The sequence below is a fragment of the Eutrigla gurnardus genome (assembly GCF_963514095.1).
Source record: "Eutrigla gurnardus genome assembly, chromosome: 15".
NCBI classification, from domain to species: domain Eukaryota; kingdom Metazoa; phylum Chordata; class Actinopteri; order Perciformes; family Triglidae; genus Eutrigla; species Eutrigla gurnardus.
The window spans coordinates 21,546,318-21,573,615 of record NC_139938.1 but is presented as its reverse complement, the minus strand read 5'-3'; the positions used below and the strand labels follow the sequence as shown (position 1 = coordinate 21,573,615).

General features: G+C 41.9%; 4 protein-coding genes across 4 annotated transcripts; all 4 read left to right on the top strand.

Annotated features, from left to right (window-relative positions):
- Positions 1-140: 140 nt before the first annotated feature.
- LOC311025280 (olfactory receptor 2K2-like) lies at positions 141-4,477 on the top strand (the record flags this gene model as incomplete). Its single annotated transcript, XM_084028131.1, has 3 exons — positions 141-592; positions 3,704-3,930; positions 4,122-4,477. The coding sequence occupies 3 exons, from the start codon at positions 141-143 to the stop codon at positions 4,475-4,477; spliced, it is 1,035 nt and encodes a 344-aa protein (XP_083884257.1).
- Positions 141-26,997, top strand: LOC311025279 (olfactory receptor 8G17-like; the record flags this gene model as incomplete). Its single annotated transcript, XM_084028130.1, has 5 exons — positions 141-592; positions 3,704-3,930; positions 4,122-4,137; positions 5,573-5,749; positions 26,214-26,997. The coding sequence occupies 5 exons, from the start codon at positions 141-143 to the stop codon at positions 26,995-26,997; spliced, it is 1,656 nt and encodes a 551-aa protein (XP_083884256.1).
- LOC311025245 (olfactory receptor 8G17-like) lies at positions 9,613-10,560 on the top strand (the record flags this gene model as incomplete). The annotated part of the gene is made up of 1 exon (XM_084028078.1): positions 9,613-10,560. Exon 1 carries the CDS (start codon positions 9,619-9,621, stop codon positions 10,558-10,560), a length of 942 nt encoding a protein of 313 aa, XP_083884204.1. The 5' UTR covers positions 9,613-9,618.
- LOC311025244 (olfactory receptor 8G17-like) lies at positions 21,098-22,054 on the top strand (the record flags this gene model as incomplete). Its single annotated transcript, XM_084028077.1, has 1 exon — positions 21,098-22,054. Exon 1 carries the CDS (start codon positions 21,113-21,115, stop codon positions 22,052-22,054), a length of 942 nt encoding a protein of 313 aa, XP_083884203.1. The 5' UTR covers positions 21,098-21,112.
- Positions 26,998-27,298: the final 301 nt, after the last annotated feature.

Below are 27,298 nucleotides of genomic sequence, written 5' to 3'. Positions count from 1 at the left end.
GAAATTCTGTCTTTCTGCCGCGTTTACTTATGGACATGTTGAGGCCTCCGTCTGAGCGCATAATTGGTTATAATGAATGTGTGGTCCAAGCTTTCACCATACACATGTTTGGTACCAGTAGTTTCACGGTGCTCATGATTATGGCCTTTGACAGATACGTGGCCATCTGCAATCCCCTACGCTACACTGCTATAATGACCAACAAGATGGTGATCAAGCTGACGCTCTCAGCCTGGGGGGTGGCCTTAGTTTTGGTTGGGGTTCTGCTGGGTCTGACCATACGACTGAACCGCTGCAGGACTCTGATCACAAACCCGTACTGTGACAACGCCTCGCTGTTTAAGCTCTCCTGTGAGAGTGTGTTTGTTAATAATGTCTATGGCCTCACGTTCACCGTCGTCCTGTTCACAGCTTCGATAGGCAGCATGGTTCTCACCTACACTAAGATCACAGTGGTCTGTCTCACCAGTAACAACAAGTCTTTGAACAGTAAAGCTTTGAAGACCTGCAGCACTCATCTGGTTGTGTTTCTGATCATGATGATCAATGCAATATCAAACGTTACACTGCATCGCTTCACTCTGTACTCAGAGTACAGAAAACTCGGTAGAATTTTGTTTCATGTCGTCCCTGGCTGTCTCAACCCCTTTATTTATGGAGTTCAGTCCAAAGAGATACGAAAATTCTTGTCTAAGTTGTTTGACTGCAAGAAACTATTGCCATCATAATAAAGAGAAATTCCATGTTTGTTTTGTTCTTGTTGAATTCATCACCACAACATATGTGTTTTATACCCTTTCATGGAGACGGTATTCCCTGATTGCAGTGGCCACTTACAGCAGGATAATGCGCCACAAAGCAGAAATGGTTCAGGTTCAAATTCTCCAGATCTCAATCCAATCGAGCATCTGTAGACAAACAAGTCCGATCCATGGAGGCCCCATGCTACCGACGGCTTAATGCCAGATACCACAGCACACCTTCAGAGGTCTAGTGGGGTCCATGCCACCAGTGGTCAGGGCTGTTTTGGCAGTAAAAGGTGGACCTACACAATATTAGGCTGGTCGTCGTAATGTTATGGCTGATCGGTGTATTAATGCAGGGACCTAAAACAATCTGAGTTTTAAACACCAACAGATAATAGTTTTAAAATGATAACGAATTGTGGCAAGACATTGCAAAAGTAGTCAAAAATAAATTACAGAATCTCTATCCCTTGTGACGTATTTCAGAAACAGGATCAGCAGGCGGGACAAAATGTTGGGAGGAGTTATATTTATTTGGATTTGAAAAGATTAGCTGATATGAGCTGATAACCTTCTTAAGCTCTGTGTAAAGTTGTTTCCCATTGATTGATGGATGGATGTCATATCATTGTTCGTAATTTGTTGATCTAGCTGATGTAACCATGTATCATATTTTGTTTTTCGTGAAGAAAAAAAAATATTTTGTAATCTTTCTGGCATATATTGTTAAATAAGTAACAAAATTATAGTACTCTAACTTAAACTCATAAGGCCAGAGTCATTCCCTGTAAATATAGGATAGGTTTGTGTAATAACCAAAAATGAGGGCTGTAAAATGCAAATTGACCTACTTTGATGGCAATTAATTAAACTCAACACAAAAGGCATACAATGGATAAAACTACTGTAGTATTACTGTCATACCTAAGACAGACAATGTATAGCCCCAAGTGGTTTCTTGTAAATGAGTATTCTCGATTGTAGTTGAGAGCTAACAGCACCTAATGGAGTTGACAAAACAACTCTTGGACCTTCAGCAATGTGTAAACTAAATTTGCTTTTTTCTGATACCAAAGGCACAATTTATTATTATTATTTTATTGAACATGTTAAAAAATAATAATAATAATAATGCAAACTAAATAAAGCATATGAGCAGTAAAAAGGAAAGCAAAAAAAAAAAGAAAAAAAGAAAGAAAAACAAGCAAATGGGATCCTCAGTATCCTAAGTAATAAATACATGACTTAATCTTTCACTTTTACTCTACCAAAAAAGGAACGCTGAGCCCATAAGATTAGGTTGAATAATATGTCTGAATCATGGGTGGCATTGATTTGAAATTAGCAGCAGTCGAAGAGTGGAATCGTTGTCAAGCCAGAAACATGGTCCACACAAGTTGACCCATGCTGACATATTCAACGTCAGTCCTCAAGGTGGCGATATAGAGCTGACCAGAGTGGTTTCGTGACCACAGTAGTAAATAAATATCGCCTCTGTGGAGGAAGGAGTACTGCTGACCACACATGAGGAAGTTCAACAGAAAAACATGGACATTGGGCTGTGTGTCTCAATAAAGAGATGAAGTGTCGTAAATATGCTGATAAATATGTTCAGCAAGAGCGTCATTGGCTTTCTCTTGTTTCATGTTATTGCAGCCAATTTTCCATGGCTTGAGGTGTCTGCTTATATTGTACCTGCAAAGTATTATAACCATAATTTTCAGAAGGTGGAATGCTGAACATCTATAAATGAAAATGAATTGGATGTGAAGGACAGCAAGCCAGTCAGGAGGACCAAGCAGCTGTATGCTCCTTCCCAGATGATTGAAGTGCAAGAAGCACCAAAGTAGTACAATAATAATTGGTGTGTTATTGTGGTGCCAAAAGGCACAGTGAAAACTTTGGGGGCACCTAAATTATGTGCTGGTGCAAGTTAGGAAAGAAAAAGTTAGATGCACCACTGCGAACAATGTAAAAAGTTAGTCTGGAGAACTGTACAGTACAGCAACAATGCTAGAGATGCTTGGCTACAAGATGAACGGCATAAGCCATAAGGAGCAGTATCCCCCAGGAGGTTGGAGGTTGGAGACTAAAATCAAGGCAACATGGAGAGAGGTATACCAGCTATCAGAGCCACAACAAGGTGCTAGAAAGAAATAACTACCTAGGAAGTACACCAAACACTACATACCAGAGACCCTGGAGACCGCCAAACAAAGACTCACAGCTCTGGCTACCCATCTTAAAGGATGATCTTCGTTGGACTGGAGAAAGTTATGCCTTGATGTTCTTGTTGACAATTGTTATTCCTCGCTTTACCTGCCGAAACAATGAAGCACGTTCACACCTTCAAATTATGCAAAAAAACAGCAGCCAGACTGTTAGGTGGATCAAACAAAAAATATCACATAACCCCCCATTTTAGACTCCCTGCCTTGGCTTCCAATAATTTCAGGATTGATTTCAGGGTTACTGTTAAAGCACAGCCTAGTCCAGCCCAACCATACATCTTTATTAACATTAATGTCCCTTATACCTGTACCTACATCGTACAAAGAAACTCAACCCCTGACCTGCACTTAAAACCTTAAAGAACTGTGCTTTTGCTATCATGGCTTCCTGATGAAATTTGTCTTGCAACCTGGTTTTCATCTGAATTACTTTTTTTAATTAGTTGGGAAAACGCTGTTACACTGTTTTGTTATAATTGTTATCATTATTAATGTCGTTGAAGGCCTCTCCTGTGTGCTTTGCACTTAATAATGCCTTAATGTTGAATAGATTTTGCACAAAATTCACCCGAATGGGTTCATGACTTTTTATTTGAGGAAAGCCTAAATGAGATCAACTTCAAGATGTTTTACATAAACAGATGCAAACAGTTTGCTCATATCCTGTAAATATATATTTTTAACTGGAACAAGCTGTGGATGTTTAACAGTGCTCTGCCTCTGCAGGTATATTGCTGTGTGTGAACCACTCAGGTATCACGCCATCATGACATCGGCTCGGCTGCACACCTGCTGTGCTCTGGCCTGGATCGTCGCTCTGCTGTGTATTGCTGTGCTCTTCTCCTTCCACAAGAATGCTCCGCTGTGTAGTAACACCATCCAACACGTCTACTGCAGCAACCGTGCTATCCTGAACCTGGCCTGTGGCCCCACCCCCATAAATAACATCTATGGTCAGTCAACTCGTTTAGACCACACACACACACACACACACACACACACACACACACACACACACACACACACACACACACACACACACACACAACAAATCTAATGATGTCTCTCTAATCTCAGCAGTTAACATTTCAGCAGTTAAAAGTCACATAATATCACATTTGTAATTTTCTGTTTGTTTTTCTAGGTCTGTCCATGACTTGGTGTGTGACTACAAGTATCTTCCTCATCATTGCATTTTCCTACTTCAAAATCCTGCATGCTTCTGTAAAAGAAGGCAGTGCTAACAATGCAATCCGCAATAAGGCCTTTCAGACGTGCGCATCACACCTTTCTGTGTATGTGCTGTACCAAATAGCTTCAGTGGTCATAATTGTGAGTCACAGGTTCCCCTCTCTCTCACAAAATATCAAGAAGTTATTCAGCATCCTGTTTATTATCATTCCCCCAGCCATCAACCCCATTATCTACGGCCTGGTCAGTAAAGAGTTACGTGCTAGCATCATCAAGCATTTTACTAATTTAAAAGGCTTTAAAAAATGAGGTTGTTTTATTTCTTTAGGCCATCATACTCAAGATAATTTCGTAAACTGTCAAATTGTTTTTAACCTATTTAACCTGTTTGTAAAGTTTTTAATATCCTGGCACATTTCCACATCAGTGACCTGGTGGTCAAGTGCTTTCCCTATTTCTGTCCGTAGCTAGTAACTATCAACATATTGTTAATTATCTTCGTTTGATTGCTGAGCCTGATCACTGGCCCTCCAAAGAGGAAGTAATGAAGATAGAATTTGGATTTGTGATGCTCAAAGCATAAAAAAATGACACTCGAAAAATGTAATGACGTGTTTCTCTAACTACATAACTTCATCAAGCTTTTACAAATACATTTTTACAACCTGCTCACAGCGAGGTCTGTGGATTATCCTGGTGTTCAGGGTGAAATAAAAATGAACAGTCGTTATTTAAGTAAGATATGGGTGTTCTTTGGGAAAGCCAATCTGTAGGTTGCCAGAAAAACATCCAGATGGGCCTAAAGGGGGAAAACTCCTGTTGCCCCATGTGGTCTACAGGTTTCTAGGCTTTCCCACATAAACAAGTAGAGAGGCCTAAAAGGGAAAACAGCCTTATATGAGCTGACCAATATGCCGGGTTGGGTTTACTGTTTACTATGCCTATGGTTGAATTATTAATGTCCATCAGTTGTAAAACACTTTTCATTAAAGATATTTTCTCTATACATATTGTGAGAGCTACAGTTTGGAATGTAAGGGAAGGTATCAAACATTACTTCTTGACTGTGTAGCTTGTAAACATTTGCGTAATGATTTCTTATTGTTGCATCACACATTATCCAACATAAAGATAATTAATTACTCCCATGATGAAACTGTGTCTATAAAACTTTGTGACCCTTTGCGGTGTTGATATTTGCTGGGCCATACTACCGTCAGTGACTCAGTGAGGGGGGAAGATGAAACATTGAGAAAGGTGGTAATATTTACATGCAAGTAACTAATTATTATAGTTTATAATCAAGGTCACATCCATGTAAAGAATATTGGCTCCTGTAATTTTTGAATACATTGAAATGACAAGGACATTATCTGTGACTTTAACGTTATTTTGTTGTTTCAGGTTGATGGAAAACTACACCTATAACAGCCTCACACTCCAGCTGGAGGGAATAACTATTTCAAAAGGGGCTATGTACCCGTTCTTTCTCTTCCTTCTTGTCTCCTACGTATTTTTAACGATTGCAAATATGAGCATTGCTGTTCTTATTCTCATTGACAAGAACCTACACCAGCCCATGTATCTTCTTTACTGCAACCTGCCCATTAATGATATACTTGGAAATTCTGTCTTTCTGCCGCGTTTACTTATGGACATGTTGAGGCCTCCGTCTGAGCGCATAATTGGTTATAATGAATGTGTGGTCCAAGCTTTCACCATACACATGTTTGGTACCAGTAGTTTCACGGTGCTCATGATTATGGCCTTTGACAGATACGTGGCCATCTGCAATCCCCTACGCTACACTGCTATAATGACCAACAAGATGGTGATCAAGCTGACGCTCTCTGCCTGGGGGGTGGCCTTAGTTTTGGTTGGGGTTCTGCTGGGTCTGACCATACGACTGAACCGCTGCAGGACTCTGATCACAAACCCGTACTGTGACAACGCCTCGCTGTTTAAGCTCTCCTGTGAGAGTGTGTTTGTTAATAATGTCTATGGCCTCATGTTCACCGTCGTCCTGTTCACAGCTTCGATAGGCAGCATGGTTCTCACCTACACTAAGATCACAGTGGTCTGTCTCACCAGTAACAACAAGTCTTTGAACAGTAAAGCTTTGAAGACCTGCAGCACTCATCTGGTTGTGTTTCTGATCATGATGATCATTGCAATATCAAACATTACACTGCATCGCTTCACTCTGTACTCAGAGTACAGAAAACTCGGTAGAATTATGTTTCATGTCGTCCCTGGCTGTCTCAACCCCTTTATTTATGGAGTTCAGTCCAAAGAGATACGAAAATTCTTGTCTAAACTATTGCCATCATAATAAAGAGAAATTCCATGTTTGTTTTGTTCTTGTTGAATTCATCACCACAACATATGTGTTTTATACCCTTTCATGGAGACGGTATTCCCTGATTGCAGTGGCCACTTACAGCAGGATAATGCGCCACAAAGCAGAAATGGTTCAGGTTCAAATTCTCCAGATCTCAATCCAATCGAGCATCTGTGGGATGTGCTGGACAAACAAGTCCGATCCATGGAGGCCCCATGCTACCGACGGCTTAATGCCAGATAGATGTCAGAGGTCTAGTGGAGTCCATGCCACCAGTGGTCAGGGCTGTTTTGGCAGTAAAAGTGGGACCTACACAATATTAGGCTGGTGGTCGTAATGTTATGGCTGATCGGTGTATTTATGCAGGGACCTAAAACAATCTGAGTTTTAAACACCAACAGATAATAGTTTTAAAATTATAACGAATTGTGGCAAGACATTGCAAAAGTAGTAAAAAATAAATTACAGAATCTCTATCCCTTGTGACGTATTTCAGAAACAGGATCAGCAGGCGGGACAAAATGTTGGGAGGAGTTATATTTATTTGGATTTGAAAAGATTAGCTGATATGAGCTGATAACCTTCTTAAGCTCTGTGTAAAGTTGTTTCCCATTGATTGATGGATGGATGTCATATTATTGTTCGTAATTTGTTGATCTAGCTGATGTAACCATGTATCATATTTTGTTTTTCGTGAAGAAAAAAAAATATTTTGTAATCTTTCTGGCATATATTGTTAAATAAGTAACAAAATTAAAGTACTCTAACTTAAACTCATAAGGCCAGAGTCATTCCCTGTAAATATAGGATAGGTTTGTGTAATAACCAAAAATGAGGGCTGTAAAATGCAAATTGACCTACTTTGATGGCAATTTATTAAACTCAACACAAAAGGCATACAATGGATAAAACTACTGTAGTATTACTGTTATACCTAAGACAGACAATGTATAGCCCCAAGTGGTTTCTTGTAAATGAGTATTCTCGATTGTAGTTGAGAGCTAACAGCACCTAATGGAGTTGACAAAACAACTCTCGGACCTTCAGCAATGTGTAAACTAAATTAGCTTTTTTACCTGGTGGGGGCAGCCAGGTGGGAGGTTGAAAGGATGGTCCAGGAGGCCCAGGTTGACCATATAGCTATTGCTAGGTGAGGATCTCGTCGGACCTTGGCACTCCTGCGGCTGCACTTCTGTTGGCCCTCCATGTCAGCTGACACCCAGACATACATCTCTGCCTGCTCCGTCTGTGCCCGGAGTAAAGTTTATCACCATGCTCCTGCTGACCACCTTCGCCCTCTCCTCATCCCTCACCATCCTTGGTCACACATTGCCATGGACTTCGTCACCGGTTCGCCCCCACCTGAAGGTAACACTACCATTCTGACCATAGTGGACAGCTTCTCTAAAGTGGTAAATTTTATTCCCCCTGACTGAGTTCCTGTCTACACTCAAGACTGCTTCAATTCTCACACAGCATGTTTTTAAGTTGTATGGTAACCCCCTACATTGTGTCCAAGGGGGACAATGGCTTTCTGTCAGTCCTTGGAGACGTCTGCCAGCTTGTCCTTGGGTCACCACCCTCATGCCAACGGCCAGACGGAGTAGGCGAACCAAGACCTGGAGGTGGCTATTCCTAGTTTTTTAAAATACACTATATTGCCAAAAGTATTCACTCACCCATCCAAATAATTGAAATCCGTTGTTCCAATCACGTCCATGGCCACAGGTGTATGAAAGCAAGCACCTAGGCATGCAGACTGTTTCTTCAAACATTTGTGAAAGAATGGGTCGCTCTCAGGAGCTCAGTGAATTCCAGCATGGTACTGTAATAGGATGCCACCTGTGCAACAATTCCAGTCGTGAAATATCCTTGCTAGTCGCTCCTAAATATTCCACAGTCAACTGTCAGTGGATTATAACAAAGTGGAAGCGATTGGGAACGACAGCAACTCAGCCAAGAAGTGGTAGTCCACGTAAAATGACAGAGCGGGGTCAGCGGAAGCTGAGGCGCATAGTGCACAGAGGTCGCCAACTTTCTGCAGAGTCAATCGCTACAGGTCTCCAAACTTCTTGTGGCCTTCAGATTAGCTCAAGGACAGCGTAGAGGAATGGGTTGGAATGGGTTTTCCATGGCCGAGCAGCTGCATCCAAGCCATACATCAGCAAGTGCAATGCAAAGCGTCGGATGCAGTGGTGTAAAGCACGATGCCACCGACTCTAGAGCAGTGCATGGTGGTCATTCTCTTTTGCAGAGTTGCTTTGAGTGTTCCAGTGTCTTCATGGATTGGTTTTGACATAAAACTGACGTGCCAGATTTAAGCCTGTATCCATGCATTATCCTCTGCTTATCCAGGACTAGGTGGCCCCCTAAGCAGTACACTTAGGAGAGCATTGCAGACGACCTTGGCCCCACCAATGGTTTACAGCTTTTCCTCCTCAAGGTATGCAAGGGTTGTTCCTCAGTAACAACTGTCACACAGTCAGGTGTTTAGTCTTTTTTTTTTTTTAAATATGAATCTGCAAATCTTTTGTACTGTTTTTATAGTTTGGTATGCACTACTTCCAGCAAATAGCAAGCCATTCACTCTCTATCGTATATGTATGATTACTTAATGCATATACATGCTATTACTATCTATCTCAAACCACCTTAAGAAGTCCTTGTTCAGTGTTGCATAGCATAATGATTACCATACTGAGTCCCCTAAAGATAAAATCATGTCTATAAAATGTTGTGGAGCGGAGATCTGCTGATTCTCACGAGCAATGAGGCAAAACAAAGAGAGGCCAACAGACTGGAAGCAGAGACACACAGCAGGTTATCTACAACTTTCAGCACATTTTTCATAGTTTATTGCTGCATTGTTACTACATGAGTGATGGACTTCCTGGACTTGAACACGAAGTTCTTGATTTTGAACAGAAACAAGCTGACATAAAACACCAAACTATAAATTATCCATACTGGGATTCTTTATTGCTGATATCTGGAAAAAGTTGTTTTCTGTTCTGTTAGTTGTATGCTGTGATTTAACATGACCTCTTATTCTAAATTGCAAAGACATTACTTGTGACATTGACAGCGTTGTTTTGGTTCTTTCAGGTTGATGGAAAACGACACCTACAACAGCTTAACATTACAGCTGGAGGGGTTGAATGTCTCAAAGGATTCCACATGGCCTGTCTTTCTATTTATCTTTGTCTCCTACTTGTTTATAATTTTTGTAAATGTAGCAATAGCTGTTCTGGTTTTCATTGACAAAAGTCTTCACCAGCCGATGTATCTGCTTTTCTGCAACCTGTCAGTCAATGACATCCTGGGTAATTCTATCACGCTGCCCCGTTTACTGATAGACATGTTGAGACCTCCGTCTGAGCGCCTCATCAGTTACTATGAATGTGTGGTCCAAGCTTTCACAATACACATGTTTGGCACCACTTCCCACACGGTGCTCATGATTATGGCCTTTGACAGATACGTGGCCATCTGTAATCCCCTACGCTACACCGCTATAATGACCAACAAGATGGTGATCAAGCTGACGCTCTCTGCCTGGGGGGTTGCCTTTGTTTTGGTTGGGGTTCTGCTGGGTCTGACCATACGACTGAACCGCTGCAGAACTCTGATAAGAAGCCCGTACTGTGACAATGCTGCACTGTTTAAGCTCTCCTGTGAGAGTGTGTTTGTTAATAATGTCTATGGCCTCACGTTCACCGTCGTCCTGTTCACAGGTTCAATAGGCAGCATGGTTCTCACCTACACTAAGATCACAGTGGTCTGTCTCACCAGTAACAACAAGTCTTTGAACAGTAAAGCTTTGAAGACCTGCAGCACTCATCTGGTTGTGTATCTCATCATGTTAATCAGTGGAATGTCTATTATTCTTCTGCATCGCTATCCGCAGTACTCAGACTACAGAAAACTTGCTGCTATTTTATATCATATCATCCCCGGCAGCCTCAACCCCATTATATATGGTTTGCAGTCCAAAGAGATGAAGAAATTCATGTCCAAGTTGTTTGAATCCAAAAAGGTTTTGCCATCGTAATAAAGAGAAATGTTTCACTCATGGGGCCCCATATCAATGTTTTCTGGACTTTCCTACGGATGACTCATATAGCACCATCTTCTGTCAAGTAACGTAATGCGAGGTGGGGATAAAACTCTTTGCCTGCAATGTCATAAAGAATATTTAGTTGTGCAATTTTTAATGCTGGAGTTTCCTACCTGAAAACCCACACAGCCATTTCTGTTTAAGGATGCATGTTAGGATTACTTGTTAGATGTAAGATCAACTTATGATGTTGTGATGTGGTTACTGACATTCTCAGAAGCAATATATCAGAATTAGCCAGGGATGTAACAAAAGTCCTACTACCATTGTTGTCCCTGATGTTTTCACAGTCCACCAAAGAAGACAAGTAAAATTGTTTTCCACACTCAAAGAAATAATCACATCGTAAGAGAGGGTTTCAAATGTCACTCAGAGGCTGGTCCATTTGTAATTCTGAATGATTAGCCGACACTGCACCAATATTGATCTCTGATAAATATATCCGTCAAGGATGAACTATGAATGAAGGAGGTATCGACCCAAATGCAGTTAAAAGGTTTATTTAAATAATAAGCTAACAAAAAAACAAGTCCAAAAACTCAGGGAGACCACAGGGGCAAAAACACTATCAAAAAACAAAGAACAAAATAATCCAAAGCATAGACAAAACTCACCAACAATAATCCAGACAAAGACCAGGACACAGGCAGGACAGATCAGGTGGTGGACACACATCCTGGATAAAAAAGACGACCAAAGGGGTATTCCATCAACCTCGCTAAGCGCAAAGCCGGGCTAATTTCGATAAGCCTCACTACCTTTAGTGAGAGTTGCGTTCCATCAACGTGACTTGAGGCACTCTCCGCTAAGTAACCATGGGAATTTATCCGACCAAACTAGCCTGCCCCGGGGCAGGCTAACCATCAGGCTTACTTTAGCGGGGGTTTCAGAGAAGTCCGTCTGTCGGAAACAACTTTACCAGCAGAAGGTTCCGCCAAGCCTAGTCCTCGTGATTTCGTCACGTGAAAGACCAAAAATTACCAAAATTACATATATGAAGTACAAACAGGCTATATTTTCATCAAGCGTCTAAGAATACATGCTTGCAATTAAAAAATTATGAATAAATCGTTTATTTTGTTTAAGACCGACTGGCCATATCATTATCTAGAGCCCCCAGTTGGGTGAGTGGTGATGCACCTGCCCTTGAACATGGGCATCCCAGGTTCACATCCCGGGGAGGACATCACGTGTCTTTTTTTTTTTTGTGCCTGTATAATTGTCTTTAGATCAGAGAATTAGAGCAACATTTTACCTTAACTATGATAAATATGTCATACAATTTCCCCAGAACCCTAATATAACTTGCAAAAACATGATAGGCAATTGTTGAGATAAATGAGTTGGTCAATGTAGATCCATTTACTAGGCCTATCGAGAGAGAGAGAGAGAGAGAGAGAGAGAGAGAGAGAGAGAGAGAGGGAGAGAGAGAGAGAGAGAGGGAGAGAGAGTTCCGGCCAAAGAAAGACGTTTCACAAAGTTCCATAGTCGGGAATTGAACCGTGGCCGGCCGTGTGCAAAGCCGGCGCGTTACCGCTACACTATCCTCACGTCCGAGAAATCGTTGTCAGTGTTATATTAGAACATGTTACTCTTAACGGTACTTCCGTATTTAATCGTTCGGCAATTCTTGCCCAAGCAGCCTCGCAATTTTTATTTATCACTACAGTATTCCATTTTTTGGTTATGATGGGTTTGTACTCCTCGTACAGTTCCAATTTTTGCTCTGGTCTTTTCTGCCATTTTCTCGATGATTCGACATTCACGGTTCTGGTCTGGCTTCATATCCTGTGAACGTGCGTAACACACGACAACGTTAACCTGGCTTGAATAAGCCTCAACAAGGCGCGGCTGAAATGCGTTAATGGAATGGGTTTAGCCGCAAGTGGAAGTTGGCGTTAGTTCTAACCAGGCTTAACTAGGTAAGTGCCGCGTTAATTAGCGAGTTTGGTGGAGTACCCCTCAAGCCAAGACAGAAACGAAAGTTACAGACTAAATACACAGAGGTTGATTAGGTTCGACAACAGACAGGTGTGGAAACACAAGGGCAGGCTATTGGGATTGGGGAGAACTAGAGGCAAGGCTGACGAGACAATTAGACACAGCTGGGAGACAAAAAAGGAGGGAAACCAAGACCAAGCAAAGCACATGACAACACAAGACAGAAGGACTACAAAATAAATCAGGAAACCAAAACAACAAAACCCACAGTCATGACACTATCGGCTGTCACATTGACGCTTACTTTAGACAGAGGAACCTCTGGAGAAAATAATTGAGCAACTGGCATCCAAACTTAGGTCTATAAACGAGAGACAGTGAAATTCCCATTCAGGAACTCTGGTGAATCATAGACAGTGGAATCCACATTCTTACATATCTAGAAAGCAGATGAACAATTATAATTTTCTTGGCCAATTCCGATTTTTTACAACTTTGACCTGCTAATTACGATTTCCTTTCTATGAACTTGTCTCGTCACAGTCAACCAAGAAATAAATTAATACAGAAAATACTTTTGACCATCCTGAATTCCCCAAAATTCCAAATGGTATCCTTATTATTGTTTTAATAGTGATTGTTTTCATGAAATAACACAATTCAAATGATTATGAAATAAATGATTGTATTTTTATGAAAACATTGCTTTGATTAAAAACTATCTTTAATTATGTATTGTATTCCTAGTCCTCCTCTAGTATATATATTTAATATTGCTGTGAGAATGTCCTTTAAACAACTGTATTTCTCCAGATTACATTTGAACACATCAGGATTGCATTGTAATTTACCTACATCCAAAATTCACCTTTACTAAATAGAGCTTGAAAGTGTCATAACCCAAGACCATGCAACCACTGTTAACATTTGTTGTTAGTTGTTTGTTTTGTTATAAGCAAATGTCTTGAGAGAGACCATGCTAATCCGTTTGTGGTATGGACACACCATGAGAACCTATCCAACCTCCGTTCCGCCCGCAGGCTCAACTTGCACCAGGCTCGGTGGGCCATCTTTCTTGGACAATTTCACTTTACCTTGGACTACGGTCGTGGCTGCAGGAATGTAAAGCCCAATGCCCCGTCATGTTTGCTCCTGTGGTCAAGGAGTCGTCAGAGGAGACCATCCTGCCATCTTTCTGGCTGGTGGGTGCAGGCAGGTGGGAGGTTGAAAGGATGGTCCAGGAGTCCAAGGATGACCATCTAGCTTTTGCTAGGTGTCCACCAGGACTTACACCCATTGCCAGATCCCCAGTTTTCCAGTGGGGGCATGCTTCTAAGCCCATGTGCCATCCAGGATCTCGCCGGACCCTGGCACTCCTTCTACTGCACTTCTGGTGGTCCTCCATGTCAGCTGACACCCAGACATACATCTCTGCCTGCTCCGTCTGTGTAAAGTTTCTCACCATGCTCCTGCTGACCACCTTCGCCCTCTCCTCATCCCTCACCATCCTTGGTCACACATTGCCATGGACTTCGTCACCGGTTTGCCCCCACCTGAAGGTAACACTACCATACTGACCATAGTGGACAGCTTCTCTAAAGTGGTAAATGTTATTCCCCCTAACTAAGTTCCTGTCTACACTCAAGACTGCTTCAATTCTCACACAGCATGTTTTTAAGTTGCATGGTAACCCCCTACATTGTGTCCAAGGGGGACAATGGCTTTCTGTCAGTCCTTGGAGACGTCTGCCAGCTTGTCCTTGGGTCACCATCCTCATGCCAACGGCCAGACGGAGAAGGCAAACCAAGACCTGGAGGTGGCTATTCCTAGTTTTTTAAAATACACTATATTGCCAAAAGTATTCACTCACCCATCCAAATAATTGAAATCCGTTGTTCCAATCACGTCCATGGCCACAGGTGTATGAAAGCAAGCACCTAGGCATGCAGACTGTTTCTTCAAACATTTGTGAAAGAATGGGTCGCTCTCAGGAGCTCAGTGAATTCCAGCATGGTACAGTAATAGGATGCCACCTGTGCAACAATTCCAGTCGTGAAATATCCTCGCTAGTCGCTCCTAAATATTCCACAGTCAACTGTCAGTGGGATTATAACAAAGTGGAAGCGATTGGGAACGACAGCAACTCAGCCAAGAAGTGGTACGCCACGTAAAATGACATAGCGGGGTCAGCGGAAGCTGAGGCGCATAGTGAACAGAGGTCGCCAACTTTCTGCAGAGTCAATCGCTACAGACCTCCAAACTTCTTGTGGCCTTCAGATTAGCTCAAGAACAGTGCATAGAGGAATGGGTTGGAATGGGTTGGAATGGGTTTTCCATGGCGATCAGCTGCATCCAAGCCATACATCAGCAAGTGCAATGCAAAGCGTTGGATGCAGTGGTGTAAAGCACAATGCCACCGACTCTAGAGAAGTGCATGGTGGTCATTCTCTTTTGCAGAGTTGCTTTGAGTGTTCCAGTGTCTTCATGGATTGGTTTTGACATAAAACTGATGTGCCAGATTTTAGCCTGTATCCATGCATTATCCTCTGCTTATCTAGGACTAGGTCGCCCCATAATGCTTCCGGCTTTGCTACAGTGCAGACGCTTTTCCTCTTTGCTCTCACCCCTGCCTGCGATTTTCTGCTATTTTTTGCTATCTGCTTCTCCTCAATAAGAAACAAAGAGCAGCAGCTCCTGGATATTTACAAAACCAGTGGGATTATATTTTCTTTGAGATAAAACGGGCATTTTTCAATATTTTTACGACTTCCTCAATGCTACGCGGGGAGGCCTACCAAACAAGATAAGCCTGAGCCTGCTAAAGGTAATTAGCAGAAGATGCCTCCCTTCTCTACGGAAGATTACCATAAACTCCTACAGAAGATTTTACTGCTGGAAACAAAAATGAATCGGTTAGAAGTAAATGTAGAAGTGAATGGACTTTGTGGGAACAACACCACTCTAGCACTGACTCAAAACAGTACAGGAGCATGCTAGAACCCAGCTAAGTAGCAATAATGAAGCTATGAAGAAACGGGAGGATCCTGTACACGGTAATAAATCTACCAGCGATAATCCTCCCTGGAACACACTTGGTGCGAAGCCAAAGAGAAGACCATTTCCCCGTGACATGGGAGAACGGATATCTGGCAGGACCCAGCGCCCCGATATCTGTGATCTGACCGGCTGGCCTGCGTTACCATCTCCATCCAGGCACAGCGCCTCCTCAACCCCACTGCCTCGTAGGACACAGCAGCGGACAGCTGGGGAGAGGAGAGCTACCAAGAAACCTCCCCAGCAAACAACTGTTCAACTAAAGAACAGGTTTGCTCCACTGCTGCAGGACCATGGATCCCCCTCTGACTGCCTGGATAACCCCCCACCACCACGCAGCAGGGTAAGACCTGCTAACTTAAAGCCACAGAGAAAGCTAACGACAGGGCCTGAAAATCTGATTGTGGGTGACTTTTCTGTAAAAGATATGAAAAGCAGTAATAACATCAAAGTACTTTGCTTTCCGAAGGATACGGTGTCTGATTTGGAAAAAAGAATCCTGGAAATTGTGGCTGCACACCCAACTGTGAAAAATATCATTCTGCACATTGGATTTAATGACATTGAAAAACAACAATCAACAGAGTTGAGAGAGGACTTCAACAAACTCTTTGAAACAGTCAGCTCTGTGAATGCTGAGGTTTTCATCAGTGGCCCTCTGCCCCCGACCGGGAGAGGAGCTGAGACATTCAGTAGACTGTTCTGGCTCAACAAATGGCTCTCAACTGCATCTCTTACTCGCCCAATGCATTTTATTGACAATTTCCGCTTTTTCTGGGACCGCAGGCATCTTTTTAAGACAAACGGACTTTGCCTAAATAAGCTAGGGGCAAAGCTATTCATCACCAACATGTCTTACTGCCTGCGTCATCCATCTGTCGCCAAGGACAAGAGACGAGAGGAACCAACAAAGAGGGAAGACGAAACACAGATTATCAGAAACGTCGAAGGAGGACTGAATGTGGATCCCTCCCCCACCCCCCCCAAACCTCCATCCAGGTCTTCATCATTCTCCCTCCCTCCAATAAACCTTTCTCTCCCCTCCTCCCCCTTGGAGTTCCAAGAGCTACCCCCACCTACCCCCCGCCCTTCTCAGATTATCAACAACGTCGAAGGAGGACTGAATGTGGATCCCTCCCCCACCCCTCCCAAATCCCAATCCAGGTCTTCGTCATTCTCCCTCCCTCCAATAAACCTTTCTCTTCCCCCCTCCCCCTTGGAATTCCAGGAGCTACCCCCACCTACCCCCCGCCCTACTCAGACCCCCTCTCCCAAGGCTGCAACTAAGTCACCAAAACTCAAGACCCCCTCTTCCAAAGCTGCAACGAAGTCACCAAAATCTAAGACCCCCTCTTCCAAAGCTGCAACTAAGTCACCAAAACTCAAGACCCCCTCTTCCAAAGCTGCAACGAAGTCACCAAAATCCAAGACCCCCTCTCTCAAAGCTGCAACTAAGTCACTAAAATCCAAGACCTCCAAGACTCTTCCCTTATGGCCACCTCTTCCCTTTTGGCCACCCCCTCCCCACCCTGACAGCAGCCCTGAATATTGCTGAGACAGAAAAGGGTTCAGCAGTAGACCGCATTATCAGCTGGACCCAAGGTCGCCTACATCAAAACATGGCACCTTCTGCATTCCTGTTGTGACTACTAAGAGAGTAAACATTGGGAAACTTGAACACACTGCTAACCTAAACAATCTCATTCCTGTTCTCTCAAAATCAAAGTCAACCTCAAAGCCTGTCAATAACACCATCAGGATGGGTCTGCTAAATGTAAGGTCTCTTAATAACAAATCATTTTTAGTCAATGATTTTATTACCACTTCTAAACTTGATTTTATGTTTTTAACTGAAACATGGCTAGAACAAAATAACAGTGCAAGCATTCTGATCGAGACAGCACCCCCCAACTATAATTTTATTGATGTTTATAGATCTGGGAAAAGAGGTGGAGGGGTTGCTGCTATATTTAAAAATACATTTCAGGGGAAACAGATGTCCCTTGGTGTTTTTCCATCATTCGAATATCTTTGTGCTGTGTTGAAATGCTCTCCCAGAGTTCTCCTGTTAATTATTTACAGGCCACCTAAATATTCGTCAAATTTTTTCGATGATTTTACTGAATTATTGTCTAGCATCTCCACTGATTTTGACTGCCTAGTTATAACTGGTGACTTTAATTTTCATATTGATGATTTGAATGACAAGGGTGCAAAAGAACTTTTTAATATTCTAGACACATTTGACCTTTCTCAACATGTGAAAGAGGCTACTCATTGTAAGGGACACACCCTGGACCTGATTATCACAAAAGGTCTCCATGTTTCTGATGTTTTTGTGACTGATCCTTCATTGTCTGATCACTTCTGTGTTTTCTTTAATATTTCTTTCATTCCTGACACACAAACAGAATCAAATAAGGTCAAAAAGCGGTACATCAATGAACATGCCAATGTACTCTTTAAAAATGCCATTTCCTCGTTACCACCTCTAAACCCATGTCATGCTGATGATCTTGTAAACAACTTTAATTCCAAAATTCTGAATGTCATAGATGTCATTGCACCTGCTACGGTTAAAACAATTTCTGGTAAGCAAAAGGCACCCTGGAGAAAAGCTGCTGTTGTGACAGCCCAGAGAAGAGAGTGCAGGAAGGCTGAACGAATCTGGCGGAGTACTAAACTTCATATTCACCATGACATCTATAAAGAGAGCCTCCGGGCCTACAATTTAGTCTTAAAAAGTGCGAGAGAAACATACTTCTCCAATATCATAAACAACAACACTAATAAGGCGAAAACCCTATTTGCAACTGTTGACAGACTGACCAACCCCCCAACACAAATACCAGCTAAACTCCATTCCACGCAGAAATGCAATGAGTTTGCATTCTTTTATACTAATAAAATTGAAGGCATCAGACGCGCCATCAATATCTCAAACAAAAAAGTTGGATCAGCACCCTGTTCAGGCAAAAGTAACACAGCAATGATGGCAAGCTTTAATGCCATAGACTCTAAAACTCTAGTGGAAACGGTGACAAATCTAAAATCATCCACCTGCTGCCTTGATGCTTTACCTACCAACTTTTTTAAGAATGTTTTTGACTGCCTATCAATAGACGTATTGCAAATAGTTAATAACTCCATTCAATCAGGCAATTTCCCAAAGGCCTTCAAAACTGCAGTCATTAAACCTCTTCTAAAAAAGCGGAGCCTAGATGCCTCTATTATCAACAACTACAGACCAATTTCAAATCTACCCTTCATAAGTAAAATAATTGAGAAAGTTGTCCTCCAACAACTAAATCACTTCTTGGCTTCAACTGGCTGCCACAACAACTTCCAGTCAGGATTTCGACCTTTTCATAGCACCGAGACGGCCCTTATTAAAGTTGTAAATGACATCCGTCTTAACACAGACTCTGGCAAAACTTCAATATTAATGCTATTAGACCTCAGTGCTGCATTTGACACTGTCGACCACTCAATACTCTTGGACAGGTTGGAAAACTGGGTGGGGCTCTCAGGCACAGTCTTAAACTGGTTCAAGTCATATCTACAAGATAGGAACTATTTTGTTTCCATTGGCGACTTTGTATCAGAACCTACCAATGTAACGTGTGGAGTCCCCCAAGGTTCAATCTTGGGGCCAACTTTATTCAACATCTACATGCTCCCACTAGGACAAATCATGCAAAATAATAACATTGACCACCATTGCTATGCCGATGACACCCAAATCTATGTAGCACTATCACCAAACGACTATCGCCCCATAGATCTTCTGTGCCAGTGCATTGAGCAAGTCAAAGACTGGATGTGCCAAAACTTCCTACAACTAAATGAGGACAAAACTGAGATAATTGTTTTTGGTGCTAAAAAAGAAAGGTTTAAAGTAATTCAACACCTTCACTCTCTGTCCCTGAAAACCTCAAACAAAGCCAGAAATCTTGGGGTTATTATGGATTCTGACAGTCTGGACAGTCACGTTAAATCAGTAACAAAATCCGCCTACTATCACCTAAAAAATGTAGCAAGACTTAGAGGGCTCATGTCAGCTCAAGACTTAGAAAAACTTGTACATGCCTTTATTACTAGTAGGCTAGACTACTGTAATGGTCTCCTTGCAGGTCTTCCGAAAAAAAATGGCAGGCAGCTACAGCTTGTTCAGAACGCTGCTGCTAGAGTTCTTACAAAGACCAAAAAATGTGAGCACATTACACCAATTCTTAAATCCTTACATTGGCTCCCTGTATGTCAGAGGATTGATTTCAAAATCCTCCTGCTCACATATAAATCACTACATGGTCTAGGACCGAAGTATATCACTGATATGCTCCCACTACATAAGCCTTCTAGACCACTAAGATCTTCTGAGACCAATCTGTTAGTGATTCCCAGAGTAAACAACAATCACGGGAGAGCATCATTTAGTCACTATGCAACAAATGGCTGGAATAAACTTCCTGAAGATGTAAGACTTGCCCCAACTCTGACCACTTTTAAAACTAGACTGAAAACTTTTATGTTCACCATAGCTTTCTGCTAAATCTTTTAATGTCTGCACTGTTTTTAATTATTGCAAATATGTTTTTATTCTATTTTCTTTCTGTAATGCATTTTTAAAATTTGTTATTATTTTCTTTTAATTCTTCTATTTTTTCTTTTCTTTTTTTCTTCTCACTTTGTTTTATGATGTGAAGCACTTTGAGTCTGCCTTGTGTATGAAATGTGCTATACAAATAAAGTTGCCTTGCCTTGCCTTAAGCAGTACAGGAGAGCACTGCAGACGACCTTGGCCCCACCAATGGTTTACAGCTTTTCCTCCTCAAGGTATGCAAGAGTTGTTCCTCAGTCACAACTGTAAGACAGTCAGGTGTTTAGTCTTCTTTTTTTTTTAAATATGAATCTGCAAATCTTTTGTACTGTTTTTATAGTTTGGTATGCACTACTTCCAGGAAATAGCAAGCCATTCACTCTCTATCGTATATGTATGATTACTTAATGCATATACATGCCATTACTATCTATCTCAAACCACCTTAAGAAGTCCTTGTTCAGTGTTGCATAGCATAATGATTACCATACTGAGTCCCCTACGGATAAAATCATGTCTATAAAATGTTGTGGAGCGGAGATCTGCTGATTCTCACGAGCAATGAGGCAAAACAAAGAGAGGCCAACAGACTGGAAGCAGAGACACACAGCAGGTTATCTACAACTTTCAGCACATTTTTCACAGTTTATTTCTGCATTGCTACTACATGAGTGATTGTCTTCCTGGACTTGAACATGAAGTTCTTGATTTTGAACAAAATGAAAAACCAAACTATAAATGATCCATACTGGGATTCTTTATTACTGATATCTGGAAAAAGCTGTTTTCTGTTCTGTTAGTTGTATGCTGTGATTCAACATGACCTCTTATTCTAAATTGCAAAGACATTACTTGTGACATTGACAGCGTTGTTTTGGTTGTTTCAGGTTGATGGAAAACGACACCTACAACAGCTTAACATTACAGCTGGAGGGGTTGAATGTCTCAAAGGATTCCAAATACCCTGTCTTTCTATTTATCTTTGTCTCCTACTTGTTTATAATTTTTGTAAATGTAGTAATAGCTTTTCTGGTTTTCATTGACAAAAGTCTTCACCAGCCAATGTATCTGCTTTTCTGCAACCTGTCAGTCAATGACATCCTGGGTAATTCTATCATGCTGCCCCGTTTACTGATAGACATGTTGAAATCCCCGTCTGAGCGCCTCATCAGTTACTATGAATGTGTGGTCCAAGCTTTCACCACACACATGTTTAGCACCACTTCCCACACGGTGCTCATGATTATGGCCTTTGACAGATACGTGGCCATCTGTGATCCCCTACGCTACACTGCTATAATGACCAACAAGATGGTGATCAAACTGACGCTCTCTGCCTGGGGGGTGGCCTTTGTTTTAGTTGGGGTTCTGCTGGGTCTGACCATACGACTGAACCGCTGCAGAACTCTGATAAGAAGCCCGTACTGTGACAATGCTGCACTGTTTAAGCTCTCCTGTGAGAGTGTGTTTGTTAATAATGTCTATGGCCTCACGTTCACCGTCGTCCTGTTCACAGGTTCAATAGGCAGCATGGTTCTCACCTACACTAAGATCACAGTGGTCTGTCTCACCAGTAACAACAAGTCTTTGAACAGTAAAGCTTTGAAGACCTGCAGCACTCATCTGGTTGTGTATCTCATCATGTTGATCAGTGGAATGTCTATTATTCTTCTGCATCGCTTCCCGCAGTACTCAGACTACAGAAAACTTGCTGCTATTTTATATCATATCATCCCCGGCAGCCTCAACCCCATTATATATGGTTTGCAGTCCAAAGAGATGAAGAAATTCATGTCCAAGTTGTTTGAATCCAAAAAGGTTTTGCCTTCGTAATAAAGAGAAATGAGAGAAATGTTTCACTCATGGGGCCCCATATCAATGTTTTGTGGACTTTCCTACAGGTGACTCATATAGCACCATCTTCTGCCAAGCAACGTAATGCGAGGTGGGGATAAGACTCTTTGCCTGCAATGTCATGAAGAATATTTAGTTGTGAATTTTTAATGCTGGAGTTCCCTACCTGAAAACCCACACAGTCGTTTCTGTTTAAAGATGCATATGTTAGGATTACTTGTTAGATCAACTTATGATGTTGTGGTGTGGTTACTGACATTCTCAGAAGCAATATATCAGACTTAGCCAGGGATGTAATGAAAGTGTGGTTATTTCCATTGTTGTCCCTGATGTTTTCACAGTCCACCAAAGATGACAAGTAAAATTGTTTTCCACACTCAAAGAAATAATCACATCGTAAGAGAGGGTTTCAAATGTCCCTCAGAGGCTGGTCCATTTGTAATTGTGAATGATTAGCAGACACTACACCAAAATTGATCTCTGATAAATGTATCTGTCAAGGATGCACTATGAATGAAGGAGGTGTGGACCCAAATGCAGTTAAAAGGTTTATTTAAATAATAAGCTAACAAAAATCAACAAATCAACAAAAGTCAAAAAACTCAGGGAGATCACAAGGGCAAAAACACTATTAAAAAACAAACAACAAGATAATCCAAAGCATAGACAAATCTCACAAACAATAATCCAGACAAAGACCAGGACACAGGCAGGACAGATCAGGTGGTGGACACACATGCTGGATAAAACAGATGACCAAGCCAAGACAGAAATGAAAGTTACAGACTAAATACACAGAGGTTTATTAGTTTCGACAACTGACAGGTGTGGAAACACAGGGGCAGGCTACTGGGATTGGGGAGAACTAGAGGCAAGGCTGACGAGACAAATAGACACAGCTGGGAGACAAAAAAGGAGGGAAACAAAGACCAAGCAAAGTACATCACAACACAAGACAGAAGGACTACAAAATAAATCAGGAAACCAAAACAACAAAACCCAGTCATGACACTATCGGCTGTCACATTGACTCTTACTTTAGACAGAGGAACCTCTGGAGAAAATAATTGAGCAACTGGCATCCAAACTTAGGTCTATAAACGAGAGACAGTGAAATTCCCATTCAGGAACTCTGGTGAATCATAGACAGTGGAATCCACATTCTTACATATCTAGAAAGCAGATGAACAATTATTCTTTTCTAGGCCAATTCCGATTTTTTACAACTTTGACCTGCTAATTAAGATTTCCTTTCTATGAACTTGTCTCGTCACAGTCAACCAAGAAATAAATTAATACAAAAAATACTTTTGACCATCCTGAATTCCTAAATTCCAAATGGTATCCTTATTATTGTTTTAATAGTGATTGTTTTCATGAAATAACACAATTCAAATGATTATGAAATAAATGATTGTATTTTTATGAAAACATTGCTTTGATTAAAAACTATCTTTAATTATGTATTGTATTCCTAGTCCTCCTCTAGTATATATATTTAATATTGCTGTGAGAATGTCCTTTAAACAACTGTATTTCTCCAGATTACATTTGAACACATCAGGATTGCATTGTAATTTACCTACATCCAAAATGTACTTTTAGTGAATAGAGCTTGAAAGTGTCATAACCCAAGACAATGCAACCACTGTTAACATTTGTTGTTAGTTGTTTGTTTTGTTATAAGCAAATGTCTTGAGAGAGACCATGCTAATCCGTTTGTGGTATGGACACACCATAAGAACCTATCCAACCTCCTTTCCGCCAACAGGCTCAACTTGCACCAGGCTCGGTGGGCCATCTTTCTTGGACAATTTCACTTTACCTTGGACTATGGTCGTGGCTGCAGGAATGTAAAACCCAATGCCCCGTCACGTTTGCTCCTGTGGTCAAGGAGTCGTCAGAGGAGACCATCCTGCCATCTTTCTGGCTGGTGGGGGCAGCCAGGTGGGAGGTTGAAAGGATGGTCCAGGAGTCCAAGGATGACCATCTAGCTTTTGCTAGGTGTCCACCAGGACTTACACCCATTGCACGATCCCCAGTTTTCCAGTCGGGGCATGCTTCTAAGCCCATGTGCCATCCAGGATCTCGCTGGACCCTGGCACTCCTTCTACTGCACTTCTGGTGGCCCTCCATGTCAGCTGACACCCAGACATACATCTCTGCCTGCTCCGTCTGTGCCCGGAGTAAAGTTTCTCACCATGCTCCTGCTGACCACCTTCGCCCTCTCCTCATCCCTCACCATCCTTGGTCACACATTGCCATGGACTTCGTCACCGGTTTGCCCCCACCTGAAGGTAACACTACCATTCTGACCATAGTGGACCACTTCTCTAAAGTGGTAAATTTCATTCCCCCTAACTAAGTTCCTGTCTACACTCAAGACTGCTTCAATTCTCACAGAGCATGTTTTTAAGTTGTATGGTAACCCCCTACATTGTGTCCAAGGGGGACAACGGCTTTCTGTCAGTCCTTGGAGGCATCTGCCAGCTTGTCGCTGGGTCACCATCCTCATGCCAACGGCCAGACGGAGTAGGGGAACCAAGACCTGGAGGTGGCTATTCCTAGTTTTTTAAAATACACTATATTGCCAAAAGTATTCACTCACCCATCCAAATAATTGAAATCCGTTGTTCCAATCACGTCCATGGCCACAGGTGTATGAAAGCAAGCACCTAGGCATGCAGACTGTTTCTTCAAACATTTGTGAAAGAATGGGTCGCTCTCAGGAGCTCAGTGAATTCCAGCATGGTACTGTAATAGGATGCCACCTGTGCAACAATTCCAGTCGTGAAATATCCTCGCTAGTCTCTCCTAAATATTCCACAGTCAACTGTCAGTGGGATTATAACAAAGTGGAAGCGATTGGGAATGACAGCAACTCAGCCAAGAAGTGGTAGGCCACGTAAAATGACAGAGCGGGGTCAGCGGATGCTGAGGCGCATAGTGCACAGAGGTCACCAACTTTCTGCAGAGTCATTCGCTACAGACCTCCAAACTTCATGTGGCCTTCAGACTAGCTCAAGGACAGCGTAGAGGAATAGGTTGGAATGGGTTTTCCATGGCTGAGCAGCTGCATCCAAGCCATACATCAGCAAGTGCAATGCAAAGCGTTGGATGCAGTGGTGTAAAGCACGATGCCACCGACTCTAGAGAAGTGCATGGTGGTCATTCTCTTTTGCAGAGTTGCTTCGAGTGTTCCAGTGTCTTCATGCCAGATTTAAGCCTGTATCCATGCATTATCCTCTGCTTATCCAGGACTAGGTGGCCCCCTAAGCAGTACACTTAGGAGAGCATTCTAGACGCTGTCTAGAATGCTAGTCACACAGTCACACAGTGAGCTGTTTAGTCTTTTTTTTAAAAATATGATTCTGCAAATCTTTTGTACTGTTTTTATAGTTTGTTATGCACTACTTCCAGGAAATAGCAAGCCATTCACTCTCTATCCTATATTTATATGTATGATTACTTAATGCATATACATGCTATTACTATCTATCTCAAACCACCTTAAGAATTCCTTGTTCAGTGTTGCATAGCATAATGATTACCATACTGAGTCCCCTAAAGATAAAATCACGTCTATAAAATGTTGTGGAGCGGAGATCTGCTGATTCTCACGAGCAATGAGGCAAAACAAAGAGAGGCCAACAGACTGGAACCAGAGGCACTCACAGCAGGTTATCTACAACTTTCAGCACATTTTTCTTAGTTTATTTCTGTTAAAAAATACTGCAGTTACTACATGAGTGATGGACTTCCTGGAATTGAGCATGAAGTTCTTGATTTTGAATAGAAACAAGCTGAAATAAAACACCAAACTATAAATGATCCATACTGGGATTCTTTATTGCTGATATCTGGAAAAAGCTGTTTTCTGTTCTGTTAGTTGTATGCTGTGATTTAACATAACCTCTTATTCTAAATTGCAAAGACATTACTTGTGACATTGACAGCGTTGTTTTGGTTGTTTCAGGTTGATGGAAAACGACACCTACAACAGCTTAACATTACAACTGGAGGGGTTGAATGTCTCAAAGGATTCCACATGGCCTGTCTTTCTATTTATCTTTGTCTCCTACTTGTTTATAATTTTTGTAAATGTAGTAATTGCTTTTCTGGTTTTCATTGACAAAAGTCTTCACCAGCCGATGTATCTGCTTTTCTGCAACCTGCCCTTTAATGACATCCTGGGTAATTCTATCATGCTGCCCCGTTTACTGATAGACATGTTGAGACCTCCATCTGAGCGCCTTATCAGTTACTATGAATGTGTGGTCCAAGCTTTCACCACACACATATTTGGCACCACTTCCCACACGGTGCTCATGATTATGGCCTTTGACAGATACGTGGCCATCTGTGATCCCCTACGCTACACTGCTATAATGACCAACAAGATGGTGATCAAACTGACACTCTCTGCCTGGGGGGTTGCCTTTGTTTTGGTTGGGGTTCTGCTGGGTCTGACCATACGACTGAACCGCTGCAGAACTCTGATAAGAAGCCCGTACTGTGACAATGCTGCACTGTTTAAGCTCTCCTGTGAGAGTGTGTTTGTTAATAATGTCTATGGCCTCACGTTCACCATCGTCCTGTTCACAGGTTCAATAGGCAGCATGGTTCTCACCTACACTAAGATCACAGTGGTCTGTCTCACCAGTAACAACAAGTCTTTGAACAGTAAAGCTTTGAAGACCTGCAGCACTCATCTGGTTGTGTATCTCATCATGTTGGTCAGTGGAATGTCTATTATTCTTCTGCATCGCTTCCCGCAGTACTCAGACTACAGAAAACTTGCTGCTATTTTATATCATATCATCCCCGGCAGCCTCAACCCCATTATTTATGGCTTGCAGTCCAAAGAGATGAAGAAATTCATGTCCAAGTTGTTTGAATCCAAAAAGGTTTTGCCATTGTAATAAAGAGAAATGTTTCACTTATGGGGCCCCATTTCAATGTTTTGTGGACTTTCCTACAGATGACTCATATTGCGCCATCTTCTGCCAAGTAACGTAATGCGAGGTGGGGATTAGACTCTCTGCCTGCAATGTCATTAAGAATATTTAGTTGTGCAATTTTTAATGCTGGAGTTTCCTACCTGAAATCCCACACAGCCGTTTCTGTTTAAGGATGCATGTTAGGATTACGTGTTAGATCAACTTATGATGTTGTGATGTGGTTACTGACATTCTCAGAAGCAATATATCAGATTTAGCCAAG